At 35.5% G+C, this 22,606-nt stretch overlaps 1 protein-coding gene across 1 annotated transcript; it reads right to left on the bottom strand.

Moving 5' to 3' along the window:
• Positions 1–704: 704 nt before the first annotated feature.
• Positions 705–22,118, bottom strand: col9a1a (collagen, type IX, alpha 1a). The gene is made up of 32 exons (XM_044113552.1): positions 21,909–22,118; positions 20,748–20,822; positions 19,988–20,026; positions 19,820–19,882; positions 18,174–18,227; positions 17,967–18,002; positions 17,725–17,748; positions 17,335–17,388; positions 17,142–17,195; positions 15,773–15,805; positions 14,625–14,681; positions 14,487–14,540; positions 14,340–14,393; positions 14,165–14,218; positions 12,775–12,828; positions 12,643–12,696; positions 12,318–12,371; positions 11,312–11,365; positions 10,544–10,597; positions 10,416–10,460; positions 10,256–10,309; positions 9,428–9,481; positions 9,119–9,172; positions 7,617–7,688; positions 6,664–6,699; positions 6,511–6,555; positions 6,315–6,347; positions 5,293–5,439; positions 4,134–4,188; positions 3,850–4,038; positions 2,819–2,896; positions 705–1,686 (listed from the first exon to the last, which is right to left on the bottom strand). The coding sequence occupies exons 1-32, from the start codon at positions 21,981–21,983 to the stop codon at positions 1,481–1,483; spliced, it is 2,064 nt and encodes a 687-aa protein (XP_043969487.1). The 5' UTR covers positions 21,984–22,118; the 3' UTR covers positions 705–1,480.
• Between the last annotated feature and the right edge of the window lie 488 nt (positions 22,119–22,606).

Here is a 22,606-nt window from a genome sequence, read left to right as displayed (position 1 = left end):
TTTTGAAAATGTAATACTAATCTAACATTAGTTTTCATTCATTTTCAAGTCCAAAAATTACATATGTACACACATTCTGGACATTGTACTGCTCACTTAAGACATTTTACTTCTAACTTCTCTTTTGAATAATCTGGTACAGGGAGTAAATATTGTAGTAATTGTCAACCTGAAGGTATGCACAATTCCTATTTGTTATATTTCCAAGACTGACCAATACAGTGTTAATCTTTAATTTGGGTGCAAACCAGAAAAAAAGTAAATATTTCTGCATAATTTAGTTTGAAAAAGAGACATTATAATTTTACAAAACTGGATTAAAAAGAAAATGTATAAATAAATAAAAAGATCTTTGAATTCAGAACCGTTTTTTATATTATTATTATTATTATTATTATTATTATTATTATTATTATTATTACTTTGACACGAATTTTGGTCTTTTTGAAAAATTGATTACTTCTTTTTAAATGTATGATTTCAAAATTTTTTAAAAAATTTCCATTTGTTTTCTCCAATATTTCAGAGGCCCCTGTAGTCCTCTCTGGTGAACTCCACTATAGAAAAACACTATTCTAACATTCTTTCTTTCATAATTGTGGCATTTAGCAAAGAGAAATAATTTTGGAAATTCTGACTGACCTAAAACAAGAAACATTTGGTCTCATTTAACTTCAGACAGTGAGAAAAAAAAGATGTATGTGTCTTTTTATTGGGTGTATTTCAACTTCTGGTTACAACTTTAACTTTGCACATCAACCTGTGGTGAAGCAGCATCATTCTGCGGGTTTTCTTTTTCTTGGCAGGAGATAATTATGATGATCGGAAGCTGGTTAAAGTCCAAAAGATTTGACTCTGGGCTCAAGGGCAACAACAACAGAAATTGTTAATTTAAAATCGTTTTCTAGATCTATGCTAATTTAATAACATTATCATTCTTAATACACTAAAAATGTGTTAAAATTTGAACCTGATAGTTTGAGATTGCATTGCCTTGGGCCGACTCTGTTGTTTTCTGTTTGTGAAAGAATATTTTCACAGAAAAGGTAACCAAAATGTGTATATTTCCTCCTTTGTACAACTTGCAGACATGACACTGAACCTTGATATAATAAATAAGAAATCATACAAAACTGTGTCAGGATCTTTCATACATCACTTCCCCTTCTGTCCAGAAATGATGGCAACTTAAACCACCTTAAATACTATCAAACTACTGTTATCCAGTTATATATATCGACACATTTACATAAACATACAGAGAAGAAACGGGGTAGAAACTGAGCAGGTGAGACTGTACAGTTATTTCATTTTGGTTCCTTATATTTTACAGTACAGAGATGGAAAAACTGAGGTAAAAACAAGAACTTGGAAAAGCTGGTTGGTTGGTTTTTAGAGCATTAATGTCAGTGTAATCTCCAATTGTGGCTTAAAAACATACTCTTGTTCTGCTGATTAGTTTTTTTAGTCCTGTTCCCTCTCAGTCGTCGCTGGGGCCCTTTGTCTCTGAGGTTTTTCCAAGGCCGATTGACGGCACCATGGGAGGGATGCACTGCGACGGCTCACAGTAGCCACTCCTGCCAGCGGGACCCGGAGGGCCTGGAACGCCGTTGATTCCTGGGACGCCGCGTGGCCCCCGCTCTCCGTCGCGGCCGTTTGTGCCGTAAGCCGGTCGGCCGGGTTCACCTGGAAGACGAACAAACAAAGTTAAGAAGTCCAGTTGTTTTGTTCTTTTAAATTTATGACCATAACGCTGTTTGAAAACTGATTTAGCATTTGTGTAGCCCAGAGGTGTCTAATTAATTTTCATTTTGGGCAGTATTAAGATCACAAATGTTGCCAAAGGGCTTTTGGGTTTCTACTGCTCCTAAAAAATCGCCCAAGTGCCTAAAAGAAAACACACAGATGTTTTTTAGGCAATAAGTTAATGTTTTTTGTTGTCTGTAAAATTTACTGTTTCAAAATCCTTCAGAATGTAAAGTCACAAACCAGCAGGCACTGCCCGTTACCTAGCAACCCCAGCAAAACCCAACCCGTTACCTAGCAACCCAAACAGAATTCCAGGATATTTTGTCAGTTTGTTTTACCTCTGTGTTTGCTGTAAAAGGCAAGTAATATTTAATTATTAATATTAAATATACTTAATATTTGTGAAATGTACTGGTCCCACTGGGAGATTATTTTATGTATAACAAAATTTTTTTTCATGTTATAAGTGAAATAATCTGCCAGTGGAACTAGTACTTTTTGATCAGTATTAAAGGTTTTTCACTTAAAATAAGCTCCTATATCTTGCTGAAAAGTTACTCTTAAATTAGTTTTATCTTATTTCAAGTGTACTATAATTGCACATCTGTTTGCAGTCATTTTCACATTTTTATGCAAACAATGAGTTGGGGGGAAGGGTGCGGCCAGCAGCAGCTTATTTGGATTTAAATAAAACAAAGAGGCCCTAAAACGGCCTCTTGGACAGCAGCTGACATTTGTTGCATGAAATTATCCTTAGATAATGACATATTAGTCTGATCGGTTCTTCCTATGTTCAGCTCCTTTCAGAATAAGCAATTTTAGGGCCTCTTGTCACATACTGGAATGTTTGTCTTAAAATCAAAAGTAACAAGATATGGGGTCAGTCCAAAATGTAGATTTTTAAAACAACTTACAGTGTGTGTATGCTGCTGGGATTTTCTGCGGTTTATAGCATAATAGCTAAAGCATTCCGGAAATCCTAATCAAAACTATCAAACTATTAAAAAAAATGGTGCTTATTAAATAATACTTTAATTAAAGACAGTCATGTCAGAGAGTTTTGCTTTACCTGGTAGTCCAGGGACTCCTGGTTCCCCTTTGTGTCCCCTGAGTGTGGGCCCTCTATCTCCAATGTCCCCCTGGTCACCTGCAGTAAGCGACAGCATTTATCACCATGATTCAGAAAATTTATGTCTGTGTTTAAAAAAAATGTACTCAATTCAGCGCTGTTTTTCTGTATCGGGTCGGTATTGGTCGACAACAACATCGGTGTGAAAGAAGTGGATTGGTGGATCCCTTGTTTTTTTTGTGTTGGTTCTTTCATCAACCTCTAGGTGGCAGTAATGCACCAACTAAGAAATCACTGCATCCCTGCACCAGAAGGATGTTTTTGTTGTAACATTCACTGCCGAAACACAAAATCTTAGAAAGTATTGTTGGTCTAGTCTCTAGTGTAAATACCTTAGTATACTTGGCATAAGACAAAACTAACTGACAAGAAACTTTTCAACGAGATATAGGAGCTTGTTTTAAGTCATTAATATCTTAACATTGATGAAGAAGTTCCACTGGCAGATTATGGGAAAAATGTCTTGTCAAAAGTGAAATAATCTGCCAGTGGAACTAGTAGTTTTTTTGTTGTTTTTTAAATTAATAGTAAGAAATTATTGACTTAAAACAAGCTGATTTATCTTACTGAAAAGATACTTGTAAGTTCATATACTCCAAATAAGACAAAAAATAGAACAAAACTCCTTGGTAAGATTTTGTATTTTTGCAGTGCACATGTAGGTTTTGTTAAAGAATCAAGTTTTATGAAACTTTAACAAAACTTAAAGTTTTTTTTAGAAAGTCTTTGTCTGGTAAATGTTTGGTTGTTCTTCAACAGAGTTATTCACAGATGATAGAGCAGCGATACTTCATAATAAAATTACTCAAGTAAAAGTAAAAATATGCCTAAGAGTAAATTTGTTTTCCAGAAAGTTACTCAAGCAAACTGAGTAAATGTAACTTGGTTGTTATTAACTATCTTAATAACTATGGACATTCTTAAAGTAAACAGGGCAAATCACAGAAAAGAGATTTTAGCCTGGATTTCACCTTTTGGTCCTTTGCGGCCGATTAGCCCAGGTGGACCCTTCAAACCGGGGAGACCTCTCGACCCAGAGTGGCCTGGGAAACCGTTCTCTCCAGGTGGACCCGGTGGGCCAGGCGGACCAGGGGGGCCGGGAAGTCCGGCAATGCCTGATTCAGGCCTGCTCAGGCTGGCCGCTAACTGGGCCAGCTGCTCTGTGACAGAGACATGTGAGTTATATGAGGTGACTTGATGATGCTAAAGCAACTGAATGCTAAAGTCAGTTAGTATGAAGATGACAAACACTTACCTTGCATTACTCTCATGCAGACCTGTTTGATGTGCCTGTCTGTTGGTGGTTTGCCCTGAAAGTATGAAAATAAGGCTGATAATCGTATCACGATATAACCATTTTATATCAATCGATTTATATCAGTCGACATGAATAATTATTCATTCTTTTTTTGTTTTAAATATCTCAAATACTAAACTGCTAAACTGGTGAGGTGGTTTCTGTTTTATACAGTTTTCACTCTAGTCTGTTTTTTATTTTTAAGCAGCCATAAGGCATGGTGTGGAAACCTTAAGCTGCTGCTGCGCAAGTTACTCTGCAGTTTGTTGCTAGGTAACAATAGAATGTGTGATTTGCTAGGCAACCAAAGAGCAAGCGAGTAAGTTGATTTCACCAAGCTTTCTCAGCTGGCAGAAAGAGGTTGTGCGGCTGAAGTTTTTCCTCTGCCTACATCTCCCAGAATGCTTTGCAGTTCTGGATCGGAGTTCAGTGAATATTCTGTATGTTGAATATTTTGTCAGCAGTGTTTTCTATTGACATTGGTAATGTGTCTATTGTGATATATGTTGCTATCGATTGATTGTCCTGCTGTACAGATACATATTTTATTACCCAAATTACTAACAAATTTCTTTTATCGTGAGTATGGCTTTTTTTAGTAATGGTACCGTATTATTTCTCCTGTGTTGTAAATTTGTCCTTGCTGTACAGTCTCCCGTTCTTATTTTTTTGTTTATGATTTATATATTTTGACCTTTGAATATACATGGTAACATGCTCTTAAATATTCCTGAAAAGTTACTTGTTAGTTTATTCTTTGTTATTTCAAGCATACCCAGAGATTTGCAGTAGAAACTAGACTAAAAATACTTGGTAAGATTTTGTGTTTTGTGGTGTAAATGAAATAATGCTTTGAAAACTGCCTTTTTTTTTTTTTTTACAAAGGCTATTAGTCTGATATTAAAATTAGCTTGATGACCTTTAAGGGCGACAGAAACAAAACAAAACAATACAATACTCAATCCTATTTAAACAACAGCCGTTAGATTAGCAGGAAAGGCTTTTTAGTAGCACAGGAGTTGAGAATCTACTTACTCCTAATTTATATTTTCTCTGCAATTACAACCATAAATTTTCCTTTGGTTTTATACGGTTTAATTCAGTGACATTTTCTCACCGCCTGTCCCTGGTTTCCAGGAAGTCCCGACACCCCGGTGTCTCCCTGCATGCCTCGTGGTCCTGGCTGACCCGGCTTGCCCTCTTTGCCTGGCAGCCCGCGGCCGCCTTCAGGTCCTTTGTTTCCTGTTTCTCCCGGTGGACCGAGCTGCAGTTAACACAAAAGGAGAATTAAGAGACATGAACTGTAATCCTGAAACTACCCATCACAATCATTTCGAAAGATATGTGCAAAAAAGACAAATTGTGGTAGCCTGCAATATTTAAAATCTTCCTCTGTCTCAGTTTCTTATGGAGTTCCACAAGGCTCAGTTCTTGGGCCTCTCCCTTTTTTATTTACTTCCATCTTTAGAAAATACAAATGTTCTTTTTATCTTTATACTGATGACTGTCAGGTTTATTTTACACTGAAACAAGAGGAAAGATACTCTATACAGTCAACATTTAAGTGCCTTGATGAAGTAAAGGCCTGGATGACATTTAATTTTCCTAATTTTAATGTTTTGTTTTGCATTCCTGGGGCCTCCAGCGGGTCACCCTCCACTTTTTGGTTAAACATGTTTGTTTTTTATTCAGTGAAGTTACTCACAGTGGGAAAAGTGTACAGAAATTTTACTCATACTTCATAATAAAAATAATCTAGTAGAAGTAAAAAGTACAGCGTAGTAAAAATATATTTCCAAAACGTCACTCAAGTGAATGTAACTGATTAAGTGCAACTAGTTACAACAAAACTCTGAAAATTGTAAATGTGAGTCTGAAAATCTAATTGACTTTTTAACATTTCAAACCATGCCATTGTTAAAATGTTGAAAACTATGTGAATAAAAACGAGATAAACCATAGAAGATGATTGCACTGTAAGAAAGGCTTAAGAAATTTTTTAAAAAGCCTTTTCTGATATGTTAGGCATCCTCAGTGCAGTTGCTCTTTAGAATTTGCTGACTCATGTTTCATAGTATAACAGCTGTAAATACACACAGATTTCAGGAAGGTACAGATCTGTAGCTCAGGCCTACATACCGATCCTTTCTCTCCTGGTTCTCCTTGGTCACCCTGAAATGAAAATGAAGAACATCCATTAATATTTCATGTCTCCAGTAAATGTGGGGGAAGATTTTTCTACCAGACTTTCATTTATATATAATCTTAACAGACCTTTATTGTTTTTCACGGCAGGATTTGTTATCTTATGTCACTCCATCTGTGTGTCACTCACCACTTCACCTCTCTCTCCTGATATTCCTTCAGCACCTGAAGGTCCCTGGAGTGAAGACAAAAGGCCGGTTATTAAATCCAGCTGAACCATCTATCATCTGTATGACATAGTCTGGATAACAGTAGTGATAATACAAGTTATTGTTAAAAATACCTGGTCTCCTTTGGGGCCGTCGAGACCAACAGGACCCTGATGGACAGAATGGTAAGAATTAAGATTATATAGAGGACACACTAAGATCAGTTTGAATCTCTTTATACTATCAACAAATCAGATTTGACCATTTAAAAGGACAAGAGACATATTTTGAATTTAAAATAACCAAAAAGATCTTCATTTGTTCCGTTTGCAATATTATAGATGCGTTCACTTAGCAACTTGGCCCACAGCTGCTATTCTGTAAGTACATATACATTTCTGTCCATGCACTTTATATGGTCCATATGGCTATACTGATATAATAGCAAGTGTAACTGCAAAATTGCAAAATCTAACCAAGTACTTTTGGTCTAGTTTTGAGTACAAATATCTTAGTAAGCTTGAAATAAGACAAAACTAACTTACAAGTAACTTTTCAGCAAGACAAAGGAGTTTATTTTCAGCCAAGTAAGCTTAATGTTGATGAACAAAATACTAGTTAAACTGGCAGATTATTTCACTTGTAAAATGGGAAAGATGTCCTGTTATCCATGAAATAATCTGGAGCTACTGTAGTATTTTGTTGTTAATATCAAGTCTTGTCTTTTCCAGCAGCCTTTGTACAGCAAATACCGTGGTAAAACCAACTGACAAAATGTCCCGGAACTCAGTTTGGGTTGCTAGGTGATGGGCTGGGCTTCTCTGGGGTTGCTAGGTAACGGGTGGTGCTTGCTAATTTGTGACGCTGCATTTGGAGGGTTTTTGAAACGGCCCAGTTTCCAGATTCCAAAAAATGTTAACTTATTGCCAAAAACCAGCTAGGTGATTTTTTTAAAGCACTTGGGCTGCTTTTAGAATCAGTAGAGACCCAAATGGAAGTATAGAATCACTCAAAATGTGAATTTCGTATAATTAAGTCCCATTTATGATTTTTCTTATCTGATGAAAGATCCTTGTGAAATTCTTACCCTGTCTCCCTTTTGGCCTTGGAAACCGGCAGGACCAGGAAGTCCTGGAAAGCCTGGGTCCCCTTTGCTTCCCTGTGAAGCACATTTGCATAAACTGAGGCAGAAAACACTGACACATTCAGAACTCATACAGAATCGAATGTGTTAAAGCCTCAGAATAAACACACAGGAAAAAACCCCAAAAACATTCATGCTTCAGGTCATGTGCACAGACGGCCGCTCCACCAGCCGCCCAGCTAGCATGTTTCGCTCCGGGTGGGTAAGGCTGGGTTTGGGTATGTGGGCATTCCTGGAGAACAGAGATTTCATTGAGGACCTCTCAGTTTCTTTTCCTGTCCCGAATCCCCTCTGAGCTGCAGAAAAAAAAAAACACCTGCAACAAACGGCCTTTCATGCCGACCCATGGATGGATTACAGACTTAACTGCAAGCACAAAACACACACAAAGGGTGTCTGAGCAAAATTCAGAGCTTAACTTAGCAAGGTATTCTTATGTTGGATAATACACCCAGAACACGAGACCATGCATGTTTTCCCCAGACTGAAGGCTTAAGAGCTCTGATCAGGAGGTATGAAGCTTTAATAAGGTTCCAACAGTCTTTTTAAAACCTAGATGCAGTTGATTTTATCTGCATATTTTCTACAAGCCATGTTCCCATGTCATTCTCCACTACACTGTTCTCCACTGGTTCCTCCATCTATTTCAGTGTTTCTCTACCTGTTCCTTAATTCAGCTCTTTGCCCAATGTTTAAGTTCTTTGTTTATTAAATTTTTCTATTACATTCTGAATGTGGGTCCTACCTTAAACCAAACATGTCAGTTGGGGAAGCCATGGTTAAACCGTAATACCAATTTTTGTCATTCTGCCATCGGGAGTTTAATAAGGCTTTGCAATATTAACATTGCTGGAGAATTCAATGCTGGATTTTATGTTATTAATGAAATACTTTTCTACATTAGTTTTTTCGTTGCATCACTTCTGTTTATTCTCATGTGTTTCAGAACAAACATAAATATTTATAACAGATTCCAGTGAAACATGTTTCCAGTACGTTACAGTTAAAAAGAGAAAAGCCGAAATTATTAATATGATCATCTGTGAACTGACTGCCACTACAAGTTGGAGTTCCTCAGGGTTTTGTACTGAGACCATTTCCTTTTTGAGAGAGGTAGAGCTTCTCTGGCCACATCTCCCATTTTTTCTGTCTCCAAACTTCTAAAAATAACTTCGCAAATATCATAGTTTACTCATAAGCAACTCTTTAGATTTACACAGTAATGAGATCTGATTTATTCAGACCAGACAAAAGTAAGGAATCAACATTTCTTCCTGTTTCTTCTGGGGGCGTCACAAACCTTTCTTTATGTTCATACAGGTCAGGATGATGGTTTTAGAAATAAATTATTGCCAATATTTCACATCCACTCCACTTGAAATGGACCTCTGAGGAAATTTATTTTCATGTTTATCCCTTGAAATAAGCCACCTGTCAGGTCTTACCCTGCCTCCGGGTAATCCTGGTGGTCCATCAGGTCCTCTCTCCCCACGTTCACCCTAAAACAGGACAGAATATTAAACTGTATGTGGTTTGTCTAACAGTGTATTCTAGTTAAAAATAATCAGCAGTAAGAGTGAAAAGGTTGTTGCAGTGCTGTTTTCAGTTGATTAACCAGATTTCCCATCAGTGGGTTGGCACTGAGATAACAGAACAAACTGGAATCAAGTGTGAAGAAAATAAACTTCATGCTTTAGGAAGAAGAAGTTTCGCTCTAAAACTTTAAATATGAAGCCGACACATGTAAAACTCACAGGTCCTCCTCTGGGTCCCACGGGTCCCACTTCCCCCTGGTCTCCTCGCTCCCCCTGGAAGTAAATATGACCGCTAATGAGATAATCATTTAAACTTCAGGTGACATTTATTTCAGTTAAATAGTTTAAAATCACTATCTTTTGAATAACTTAAGAGAATATTTACCGCTACATCTCAGAATGGTTGCTGTAACATTTTGGACCTCAATTTAATTTAATTTTATTTATTTGGGAGAGACAGTGCACATTAATTAACATTTATGTAAAAGCACCAGAATTAGCCAAAAAGCTACTTTTCATTTATTGTCCCTGGACAATAAGTAATTTGTCTTGATGAAAATAAACACAAATTATACAAAACAAAGTCAAAATGACTTGCACTGCAAAAACACAAAATCTTACTAGTATTTTTGATCTAGTTTATTGTGAAAATATCTTAGTACATCTGAACTTTTCAGTTACTTACAGCTTTAAAACTTGTAAGTAAGTTTTCAGCAAGATGTAGAAGCTTGTTATTTCTTAACATTGATGAAATTCTACTGGTCAGACTGGCAGATTATTTAATTTATAGCACTGGAAAAATGTCTAGTTAAATAATCTGCCAGTGGAACCAGCACTTTTTCATCAATATTAAGGAATTATTTACTTAAAACAAGCTCCTGTTTCTTGCTGAAAAGTTATTTCTTATTTTTTCTTATTTCAAGTGTATTAAGATATTCACACTAGAAACTACACCAAAATTATTTGGTAAGATTTTGTGTTTTTGCAGTGTATATACACAAATGTAGTCAATAAATACAATAAATGTTTTATTTTGCTTAAACTTACTTGCTTCCCTGGAGATCCCATCAGTCCCACGACTCCTGGGTCTCCAGAGTTACCCTTGTTGAAAAAGAGGAATAACCTTTACTAATTTCAACCTGTCTACATTTAGTGAGTTTATAAAGTTTTTCTACCATAATAACTGCTGCACAAGTTTTGATCATACCTTTGTGCCGCTGTGTCCTTTCTGGCCATATGTACCTGGTAAACCCTAAATGAACAAAATGATGTTCAACAACATTAAAGCTTGAGAAAAAAAGGCAAAAACAGTAATAATAAAAAAAAATCCCTCACAGGAAGTCCCTGTGTGCCTGCGTCACCCGGAGCGCCACTTTTTCCTGTAAGACCCTGAAAATAAAACAACGGAAAAGCAAGAGAGGATCATGGCATGTTTTTAATGACTTATCAGTAAACAAATTTATTCATGCACTTTAACAACACAAAATATTGCAAAGTATTTTGGTCCAGTTTCTAATGCTAATATTAGTACACTTGAAGTAACACAAAATGAAGATATAGCAAGATATAAGAGCTTGTTTTCAGTCAATAATTCCTTAATATTGATGAAAAAGTTCTAGTTCTACTGGCAGATTATTTCACTTATAACATGAGAAAAATGTCTTGCTATAAGTGAAATAATCTGCCAATGGAATTAGTGCCTTTTCATTAATATCAAGACATTATTGACTTAACTCAAACTGCTATATCTTGCTAGAAAGTTACTTGTAGGTTAGTTTTGTCTTACTTCAAGTGAACTAAGATATTTTTGCATAGGAAACTAGACAAAAATAGTTACCAAGACTTTGTGTTTTTAAAGTGTGTGTGATTTTAATTGCAATTTTTATTTAACGGAAACACTGAAATTGTGAAATTATGTTTTTTTGGATATTAGGGCAATATAGACAACATTTTACATACATTTTTAATGGAAACAACAACTGATAAACAGGTTGGGAGGGAACTAAACTGTGCTTACAAAAACCTAAACTAATGAATAAAGTATTTTATTTTTAACTGTAGTTTTGCATAATTTCACATGTACAGCATCAATAACAACATTACCCTTGAGCCAGGCAGTCCAGGTATTCCCTCACGGCCATCTGGACCAGGAAGGCCCTGTCAGCAAGAGAGGAAGCAATGAGAAATCCTTATACATAATTATACTCCAACCATCAATATTAAAAAATTAATAACTATGTATGATTCATACAGTAAAATAAATTACCATGAACAGGGTTGATTTTTGATTAGATTCTTCAGAACTGAGTAAGTGTAACCTTCGATTCAGTTTATTTTCTGTGATATCTTTACCATTGTTTTGATTAGTCAAACTCAAGGCCCGGGGGCCAAATCCGGTCCGCCATAAGTTTTTAAGTGGCCCTCAGGACTCTAGATAGACATATAAATAAAGCCTTTGAGGAGACAATACTATTTTATTAATCAAATTGAAGCAGTGTTTATCTCTATCTCTAAAAGATCTCAATATTATCTAACTTTAAGAAGTACTAATCAAATGCAGAGACACCTATATTTTAATTGTTTAATTAGAATTTTTTCTATATATTTTGCCACAACAGTCATGATCTTGATGTGGCTTGAAATTAAATTAAGTTTGACACCCAACAGTAGAACTAACAGCGGAAACCAGATATTTACAAACACTGAATATAAAGACTTTTTTTTCCTCACTATCTGCAGTTAAATCCGTTCAAACCTTTCTTGTTTTAGCTTTGTTAGAATTAGAATAAAATAAAATAATTTATATTTTCTAAAAAGAACTTGGCGAGAACAGTTTTTACTTTCCTAAAATTTCTCAAATGTTTACATACATTTGGTCTCTATAAGGATTTAATTATCTTGTAAAATGTATGACAAAATGATGCTTTTTATTATTTAAGCTTGATAGCTTTTCAAACTTAAATCATTTGGTGTTTTTGTGGTGAAGCAATAACAGCCAGGCTATAATAACCAATAATTGGTGGATTGGAAAGAGCCGAGGATGTGATCCTTGACTGCACAAGAGTAAACCTTTGCATTTCTGGCTTAAATACGATGAAGTATGACTTACAGGTTCTCCTTTTGGCCCTGGTACCCCCCTGATTCCTTGTGGGCCCCGATCCCCCTAAAAAAACACAAAAATAAGAAGCATTGATAAAAAACTGGTGCAGATGTTTGGTTTTTGCTTTAAAAGCACAATTTCAGTTATTATCTGTGAGAAAATATTGAAAATAATCTCAATTTCACCTCATTTATAATACAAGCAAAAAGGGAATCAGGGTGTTTTATGGTGGAAACAGAAAGTGAAGAAAGCGTGAAAGTACTTATCTCAGCTGAGAAAGACCATAAAATGTTCCTGCTTTTTAATATTCTCTGTACTCTTTTAATTGTCTAACCTGCGCTCCTATTTGTCCACTCTCCCCTATTGCTCCTCGTTGACCTGGATCCCCCTGAAAAGTGAAAACATTCATCAGTAACATTGATTGATTAATTAATTAATCTCTACAGTCAATTGGATTTCCACTCACTGGTGCTCCCTGAATCCCCCTGGGACCAACATCACCGGGTTTTCCACGAGGTCCCTGTTCAGATGAAGTGTAGAAACAGCTAAAGGTTAATTAACTGATTCCACATGGTTTACTCCCTCTATTTGCTAGTAGTTATTTAATATGTTGTTGGAGTACATCTACTTAAAATACATAGAAAAACTTGTTTTACACTGGAGAAAAATTGGATCTCCAGATCAAAGATCTAACATGGGGCAGGATAACAAATCAATAATTATATCTATTATGACTGTATATATATACTATATATGTACTATATATGACTGATATCAATAGAAAACTTGTAGAATCTAGAATGTTCAATAATTTCACTTAAACCCAATCCAGAACCGCACAGCATTCTGGGGGATGTAGTCTGAGGAAAAGCTTTAGCTGCTCAACCTCTCACAGCCAGCTAAACAAAGTTGGTGGAATCAACTTGCTCTTAGGTTACCTAGCAACTCACTCATTCTTGTTGCCAAGCAACAACCTGCTGAGTAACTGTCAAAGCAGCAGTTTGAGGTTTTGCTGCCATGCCTCATAAATGCTTAAAAAAAAAAAGACGTTGACTGAAGCAGAAAATGAGTCCAACACCTCAAGAGGAAAATGTGGATAAAACAGCAAAGATTAAGTCACCAGTTTGGCAGTATTTCAGATATTTAAAACAAAAAAAAAACCTAATAAGTAATTATCAATATTGGTTGATGTGAAACGTTTGTACTGCGATATGTTTTTCAGCTCTAATCTAACATGATTTTACTTTTCCCCAATTTCAATAAGAGTTTATTTTTTGGCATCTTGATTAGTGTTAAAGAAATAATATAACTATAATAAGTTTCTACCCTAATTAAGCAGCAACAATTAGGAAATGTAAAAAAGACAAACCATAATAAATGTTTAAAAACTTTTCATAACAGTATGACAGAAGTTTCATACTATTGGACAATTCTGTTGAAAGACAACAACAAAAAATAAGGAAATGGAAATGGCTCCAAAACAAAAGTTGTTTTTCTTTCCCCACAAGGAGGTATTTTGTGGGCTCTAGTGTCCCTTATATGACAGTAGGCTGACAGGAAAAGGGGAAGGAGAGGGGGGAAGACATGCGGCAAACGTCGGCCGGGTCCAGGAATCGAACCCGCGATCGCCACGTCGAGGACTGAAGGCCTCCAAATGTGGGTCGCACTATCCCCTACGCCATCACAAAAGTTGTTTTTCAAAAAGAAAATAGTAAATCCTAGAGGAGATTGTGTTCTGGTCTAAAACCAAACTACCAATCAATTTCAAAAATGTCTCTGTACATGACCAGGAGGACAGCCTATCCACAGAGGAACATGGTAGTGGCAGTGTCATACTTTGGGGTTAGTTTTCTTACCCGGTCTCCTTTGGGGCCTGTTATTCCTGGAAGGCCTCTGGCTCCACCCGGGCCCTAAAATTACTCAGCAGATAGAGAGGAGTTAGTATGCTGGATTAAAATCATTTCTCTGAGAATAAACATGATCAGTTTAGAGATGATCGGCCATTTTGGAAACAAAAATGAAATATTTTACTGGCAGTCCTGGAGCTCCAACTTCACCAGGCGGTCCTTGATGGCCTTCCTCTCCCTGTTAATTATTGCAGTTTTAAAAATGTTTTAATTTTATAGAGTTATTTCTGTAGGGGGGTTTTATCTGTTATAATCTTTGGCATGACATCACCTTGTGTCCTTGTCTTCCGGGCTCACCTGATTCACCCTTAGCCCCTTTGTGGCCCTGAGGAGTAAAACTTCAAGTTAAAATCAACTCAAAAATGAAAACTGAAACTGATCTGTAGCTGATCTTTAAAAGTGAACTCACTTTCATCCCTGGGAGTCCAGAATATCCATTCAGTCCTGCTGGGCAGGCACTGGGACACTGAAAAATACAACATTTAATTATTTATTTCTGTCATTTTGAACCTTTCCATACACAGGTCACACAGAAAACACTGAAGAAAGAAATAATAAACAAAACAAAAAAAGAAAGAACAACTAATACAGAATTTGAGGTAACACCTTATTTGAAGGGGTGTGAAATATTAACAGTCATGAACATGAATGAGTCTTTATGAATGTTTATGACATTCATAAAGACTCATTCTGTAAATAGTAACACTTTTAATACAAAGTTAACAGTTTTAATGCAACTTTGCTTTAAACAGAGCAAACACTCAAATCTTACCAAGTATTTTTGGTCTAATGCAAATATTTCAGTACATTTTAAATAAGACAAAACTAACTTATGGGTAACTTTTCAGCAAGATATAGGAGCTTTTTAAGTAAATAATTTCTTAATATTGATGAAAAATTTGTAGTTCCACTGGCAGATTATTTCTCTTTTAACATGGAAAAAATGTTTTGTTATAAATGAAATAATCTGCCAGTGGAACTGGTAGTCCTTTTTTATCAATATTAAGGAATTATTGACATAAAACAAGCTCTTATAACTTAAGTTAGTTGTGTCTTATTTTAAGTGTACTAAGCTAGTTGCACTAGAAACTAGACAAAGTTACTTGGTAAGATTTTGTGTTTTTGCAGTGTATGCACATTCCTTCAAATAAAGCGTTACCAAATTAGAATTTAAAATGAACCTAAATACAAAAATATGACAGAGAAACAGCTGGCATTTCAGAAATGTAATAGATTTTTAAAACACGGATATGAAAATGAATAAATGCAACATATTGGCTGTTTTTGCTGGTTGGGTTGGAATTGTGCCGCTTTTTTAACCGAATCTGTAAAAATGTTTGTGTTGAGGTCATGAACCTTATCTACACTTCAATCCTCTGCAAGTTACTTTAACAGTAAATAATCAGAATTATTATTTTTACAAATCACCTTAAAACATCCACAGTTTTCCTGCGTAAGTCAATGTTATAGGTCTCGTATCCTCCTTTTTCCTTTGTTAGATTAATCAAGTTATGATGTTATTTTACTTCTAAATGGACATAAAACAAATCCACTTACCAGCTCCTCACCCTGGTAAACAGCTGGAGGTCCCTAAAAAAACGCGGAAAATGAAATTAGATTATGGTTGTGGCAGAATATTCTTCAAACATCTGGTAGGGTTGTACAGCGTTCTTTAGTTATTTAGTTTGGAAAGTTCAACATTTAAGTTAATTTCTATAAAAAAGATGTGACTGAAACATTTTTAAATGTGTAGGTTACTTCTGGTTTGTAACCAAGGAGAACAATTAGGTTGGTCAGAGATGTCCAAAATGTGGCCTGGGGGCCATTTACGGCTCTTTGGATGGTTTTGTTTGGCCCCTCAGTCCAGAATTTATAAATGGAGCAAATTCGCAATTAAATCATAATATTTATGGACCATAAAATCTTCTTAAACATTTATTAACTCAAGTATAAGACAATGTATTTTTCTTTAATTAATGTTTGATTACTTTGTGCTACAGATAATAAAGTATTTTTAAATTGAATTTGGACTTTTGTTATGAAACATGAAGAAATAACAAGGACAATAAACCCCAAAATGGTTTTAGAAAATACTTAACTTTCATTCAATACAGAAACTGTGAAGGATACTGTTAACATTTTGGATCAAAAATTATTTACAGATTCATTTCCTACAAAACGTAGCTTTGAAATATTGTCAAATAGTTTATTATTAAAGAGATTAAAACAAATGTCCTAAGAAATAAATTCTTAAATGTGGCCTTCAAGTGCTCTACACTTTCCATTTACTCATGGAATCACATTTCACAGGTCAAGAAAAAGTTTTAATAAAAATAAATAGTGAGGAAAAGGAAAATAGGTAAGGTAGTCAGTTATGCTAGGTTGACTTTACAATAGATGAACTACAGGATTCAGTGTGTTTTGGTTTAGTTAAAAAAAAGCAACCCATACACTGACAGGTCATCAGTAGATTGGGTGTTTAAATTAGTTAATCAACCTCTGCAGTGATAGATTTCGCTAGTAGCAGCGGTATTAACAAGTGCAATAATCACTTATTATCACCTGAAAAAAATAATAATATAAAACTGTAACGGATTCAAAGTTCATTTCTTTGTGTGGGGAATGTTTGTGTGTTTTTTGGTGTTGAATCCTGAAACACTAGTGGAGCTGTTGTCTGTCGGTTGCTATGGTAACCAGTCTGTGTGTAGCGTGGCCCACACCGAGAGCAATAAAACAGAAGAACATGAGTGGCTTTCAGTTATTCTTCAACTGTTTTTCAGCGTTATTTTTCCGTTTTCTGTTGTGTACTGGTTTCATTTTGTTAAAGAAACTGCTCCACGCGGCAGCGCGGCATTGTTTACAGATGTAAATGATAGCAAGCAACGTGTCTATAAAGTGAACCAGACGCATGTAGACGGATGTTTACCCGAGGACCAAGAGGACCAGGCAGACCAACAGCACCTCTCCTTCCTTTCGTTCCCTGAAACACAAAGAGAAGTTTTCATCGGTCATCTTCTTATTTCCTTAAAAAAAAAGAAGTATATTCTTATTTGAAGAAAAAAAACAAGTTTTCATTTCAGTTGACCACTTTAAGTTTCTACCAGGTGTTGTTTACTCACAGGCGGTCCAACTTTTCCCAGTTCACCTGGTAGCCCATCCGTGCCAGGAATACCCTGTAGCAGAACCAGCAAAAACTGTAATCTGTGCTGCAAAAATGGTACCAAACATCAGATTCCTGATGTTTGCTTCATAAATAACAATAATAAATTGCAATTTCCAGAGTCAGACAAAAACTGAAAAAGTTCAATCTGATTTTACTTTGATGTGGATATTTTTGTATTATTCATAGAATAAAGTTTTGTGTTTGATAGACAAAATAAAATAAGTTTCCTTTAAAACGATGAACTTAATTATTTTCTTCATTTTTCTATTTCTATAGAACAAAGAGCTTTGTTTTACAATAACAAAGCATAACCATGAAACGTGTCTGAAACTTCTTTGTTACTCACATCAGTCCCATCAAGTCCTACTCCCTGTGGATGACAAATCAGAGATTAGGATGTTTTAATCTGGAATAATCCATCAGATACAGTCAGACAAAGGCAAACTGGAGCAGTAATAATCTCTGCAGCAACGCTACAGTCTACTGCAAGGTTAGGTGGAACAATAAGGAGATTATAATATTCTGTTATATTATTACAATCTCTGAGATTATTTCTTTGAAACAGAAAGGCTGAAAATGTTTACTTACAGGTTCTCCAGCAGGTCCCCGAGCTCCAGGTTCCCCCTAAAACCAGAAAAGAACAGAAACTTTGTCTGTCTTTGTCATTTTCAGAGCCACAGAAATTACTAGAAATCATCACATTTTTACAGACACAGCTGCTGAAAATGCTCTGCTCACTATGTGTGAAAATCCTCTGAAAAGTTCTTATTAACGCTGTAAATATGACAAACTTACTTTTGAGCCTTTTGGGCCCAAAGGGCCTGGATCTCCCGGGGGTCCGACGGGTCCCTGCAGACGACACACATTTCATTAAAATCCTCTCTCTCTAGCTAGCTAACGAGCGAGCTAACTAGCTAGCTAGCTAGTTAGCTCCAACTGAAAGTCTAATGCATCTATATTTGTACAATTTCCAGATGCTTGACAGTAACACATCCACTCATATTGTTATATAAAGATGTAAAAAAAACAAACAAAAAAAAAACAACAACCTGTGAATAAATTAAGATGCTTTCTGAAGCTGGTGAAAGAGCTAAATAATTACTCCAGATGCACCATGATTAGCCAGATCACACAGGGTCAGAGACGTTAAAACGTGTCATGTGGTCTGATGAAGATAAAAAATAAAGTGTATGGCTGCGATACACATCGTTATACTGTATTTGAAGTCCAACACCATCACAGCTGTGAAATATGAGAATGGGTGGCAGCATCATGCCGTGGAGACAAAAGTGGATTATGTGGAAATACGGATTAAAGCAGATTATAACAGTTCTGTCAGGAAGAATGTCTGACCCAACTCATACAGTTTAAAAGGTGATTCCACCAAACCGGATATACTAATTTAACAAAAACAAATCTACAAAAATACAAAAACATTAAGTAAAATATATTTATCAGATTACCTCATTCTTCAGTTAAACATTGTTTGCATTTTTTCTTTGAATTATGTTTTGGGGAAAATCTGGTGCAAAAACACTAAATCTTATAAAGTTTTTATGGTCTAGTTTCTACTGCAAATATCTTAGTACCCTTGAAATAAGACAGAACTAACTTACAAGTAACTTTCCAGCAGTATGTAGGAGCTTGTATTAAGTAAATAGTTCTTGAATATTGATTTTAAAAAGTACTTATATTGGCTGATTGTTTCACTTATAACAAGACCTTTCCCCATGTCAAGTGAAATAATTTGCCAGTGGAACTTGTAATTTCTCACAAATATTAAGGAATTATTTGCTTAAAACAAGCTCATATGTCTTGATAAAACATTAGTTGTAAGTTAATGTGGTTTCGTTTCAAGTGGATTAAGATATTTTCACTAGAATCTAGATAAAAATACTAAATGCAAGATTTTGAGTTTTTGCAGTGTTTGCCTTCCACTGAACTTCAGTTCTCCATGCATGAGTGATAAAATAACAATTACCCATCTAAAGGCAACCAAAACTCTTTTCTCCATCCTAACAAAATAAACGCTGTTGCTCCTAGATCAGTCCTCTACCCTTAACCTTCCTGGTGTAATAATCACTGTGGCGTTCCTGACAGACAGAAAACTCCCTGTTATCACTCCACATGTCTTTCCTGTCAGCCATTTCTGAACAGTCTTTCCCCCCAAAACTCCTTTCAGGTGCAGACAAAAAGACCCCTGTTTCTGCCAGGAAGCCACGTGAGGCCCAATCCTAAATAGCCCCACTGATTTATTCAGGGGGACTTTTTTCCTCTCAACTTTTCTGCCCACAGGAGGAAAATCCAAACAGTTCAGATACCAGCAGACACTGGTAACTCCAGTTCTCCAACTTCAGATTTCAAGATGTCAAAAACATCCTTTTAATTCAAATTTAATAAATACACACATTCCCAATTACGTGTTTTAGTTTTTTACTTACATCTGCTCCTGGAAGCCCTGGCGCTCCAGAAGACCCATCTTTGCCATTATCTCCAGGAAAACCCTGGAAACAGGAATGTTCAGCTCATTATGATGCATTTTAATAAATAAATCCTAAAATGTTGTTTTCATATGAAACTCTACATGTAGAAATTAGAAAATCACTCACTACTGGGCCAGTTACAGTGGAGTCTTCCCCTCTCTCACCCTGAACATGCAGAAAAAATTTAAATTAACACAAAAAACAATAATTATACATGCAGAGGTTTGTTTGTTTTATCAGTTGGCCACTCAACCCATTGTTTATGATTTTACATGTTGTCCCCTTAACAGCATTTATAATGCTGTTAAGGGATTTTAACAGCATTCTCAAATGGACATTTCTTTTCAATCAGAGCAGAATTGAAGTCAAACAACTGAAAACGACCTTCATTTGGAAACAAAGCTCCAAACAAATTATTTATATTCGTTTCTTTTCATTGTCTCCTATTTATAAGCAAAACCTTCGTGTATAAATAAAGACTGATTTTTCTTTGTTATTGTTTGACTTTCTTCAAATAGTCCCATATTATAACTATATGCTGAAAAAGGAAAACAGATGGTCCAACTTCATAAAGTTCAGTTAATTTGTATCAAATTAGTTTATCTAAGTAAGTTTATAAAGCTGTTATGTTAAATAAACATAAATAAATTAAGTTTGACAAACTTAGTTAAGTTATATGTAACAAATTTAAGTTGTAGTTCCATCCTCTGTTTTTCAGTGTATTATTTGATTTTACTAGAGTATTTTCCTTGATCTCCTTTTATCAAAAGAAGAAGTAAGCATTTTTACATGAGTGAAAGTTGTTTTAATGTATAGTAAGAAGAGCTGTAAATCTGAAACAGCTGATGTTTGGCTTCACTGAGGGATAAAATAAACACACACTCACATCGATTCCGTCTACTCCAGGTACTCCAGCGATGCCTGGCGGTCCGGGGGGCCCTCTGGGACCAACCAGGCTCCTCTTTTAAACAAACACAGAAAACAGATTTTCACTTTTCCTCCTTAAACATCATGCAGTGCGATCACACAAAGACTTATTGTGCCGCTGATCTGAGAGGAAAGGTCACGAAACCCGACCCAGCTTTCAATTTAATCCCATTAAACTGCCTAAGTAGCACCAAGGTTTTCATTTATTTATTTTTTTTATTTAATTTTTATTTAACTCAGATTAAAAAAAATAACATCTCATTTCCTGGGTTAGACAGCAGGAGAACAAGATAAAAACCAAACAATTACAAAAACAAAGTATCTGTCTAAACCTCACTGCTGAACATGCTGGAATAAAGAGGCGTATTAGGTAATTCTATGATAAAAATAGTTTAAAATGCTAAATAAACATCTCAGTTGCTTAAATAACAAAATGTTAACATTCTCAATAAGTTTAATTTATTTTAACTAGAAATTCTGTTCCGTTCAAGTGATGATGTTCAATACAAACTGTTCTGATGTATTGCTTATTATTATATTATTTATCTTTTATCATGATAAATATCTTATCATGAAAATAATTTTGATTCATTCTTGTCACAAAAAATTTCAGAAATGATGTTTAAACCCTCTCAAAATTGTCCACATTTTTGGGAATATTATATTTTCTATTTTCGCCACTGTTTCTTCAATGAAAATATCAATGAATCTGAAAATATGTGTACATTTTAGTAATATGAATTACACTGGTTTATGTGACTGGTGACCTAAAGAAGTGTATTACAAATGGGAATGTTTTTTAAGAGCAGCATTTGTGTTTTGGGGTTATAATTGGCATGCAATCAGAACCAAAAAGTTATCTAAAAAAATTATCACAATATCAACACAAAATATTGCGATAAAACTTTAAGTCCATGACTTATAGCCTCAAATGTATATAAATTAACTAAAGTTAATTTATAACAGGATCACATTACAAAAAAACATCCAAGAAAGTAGACTCAACCTTTAGTAAGAAGCTAAAGGCGAGTTAGGTACCAAAATATAGTGACTTAGCAAATAAAAATCACAAAAATCTCATTATCTATTTTCATGCAGCAGTGATGAAAACGCCTCTCACCTGAGCCGAACAAATCAACACAATCTGCAGTAAAACCACCAGCAGAGGCTCCTGATGGGTCCTGAAGACAGCCATGGTTTTCCCAAAGAGCCAGGAAGATACTAAAAAATTTCTACCAGATTAGACGAGGCTTTCGGTCAGTCCATCTACAGGTGCCCCCCCCCCCGACTGAAAGCCCGCCGCCTGCTAGAAGGGAGGAAGTGAGAAAGTCCTGACTGTTCCTGAGAAGGTGAGGCTCAGCAGGCTGAAGGAGGAGCAAATACACCCCTGCACTCACAAGGGGGCCATTTTGAAACTAAATAAGGAAGGAAAAATTTGTCTAGTTTGATTCAACCTTTATTTTTCTTCAAATATCCATCTTTCAAAAATTCTAGCATTTTAATTCTCTTCACTTTCCATGTTGTGATTTAGAAAAAAATAATATATCAAACTCCCTTACAAGGCAAACAGCTCAATTTTATTACTGTAATAAATTTATAGATCACAAACGCTAATTTGTTAGCTTCAGTAAAACTAAGTTGTCATATTCGATCTTCAACGAACGATAACAGGGAGAAACAGTTTTTTGTTTTAAACATCTGGAATACCGCCAAACTGGTGCTGGACCCTTTTCTGTTTTATCCACATTTTTCACTCCACCGTGTTGTTTTCTTCTATTTTTAAGGCATAGAAAATTTTAACTGCTGCTGTGCTAGTTA

This window comes from Gambusia affinis, linkage group LG04, assembly GCF_019740435.1.
Source record: "Gambusia affinis linkage group LG04, SWU_Gaff_1.0, whole genome shotgun sequence".
NCBI lineage: Eukaryota > Metazoa > Chordata > Actinopteri > Cyprinodontiformes > Poeciliidae > Gambusia > Gambusia affinis.
This window is presented reverse-complemented; position numbering and strand designations above follow the sequence as displayed.

What these genes read in the sequence shown, in the direction of transcription:
- col9a1a (XM_044113552.1), bottom strand. Translation starts at nt 21,983, where the DNA reads ATGGCTGTCTTCAGGACCCATCAGGAGCCTCTGCTGGTGGTTTTACTG. An exon ending in GGGGACCTGCTGGAGAACCT is followed by an intron (nt 17,749 to 17,966) that starts GTAAGTAAACAT and finishes TGTCATCCACAG; the next exon opens with GGAGTAGGACTTGATGGGAC. An exon ending in AGGAGTCCCTGGACTACCAG is followed by an intron (nt 1,687 to 2,818) that starts GTAAAGCAAAAC and finishes TTCGTCTTCCAG; the next exon opens with GTGAACCCGGCCGACCGGCT.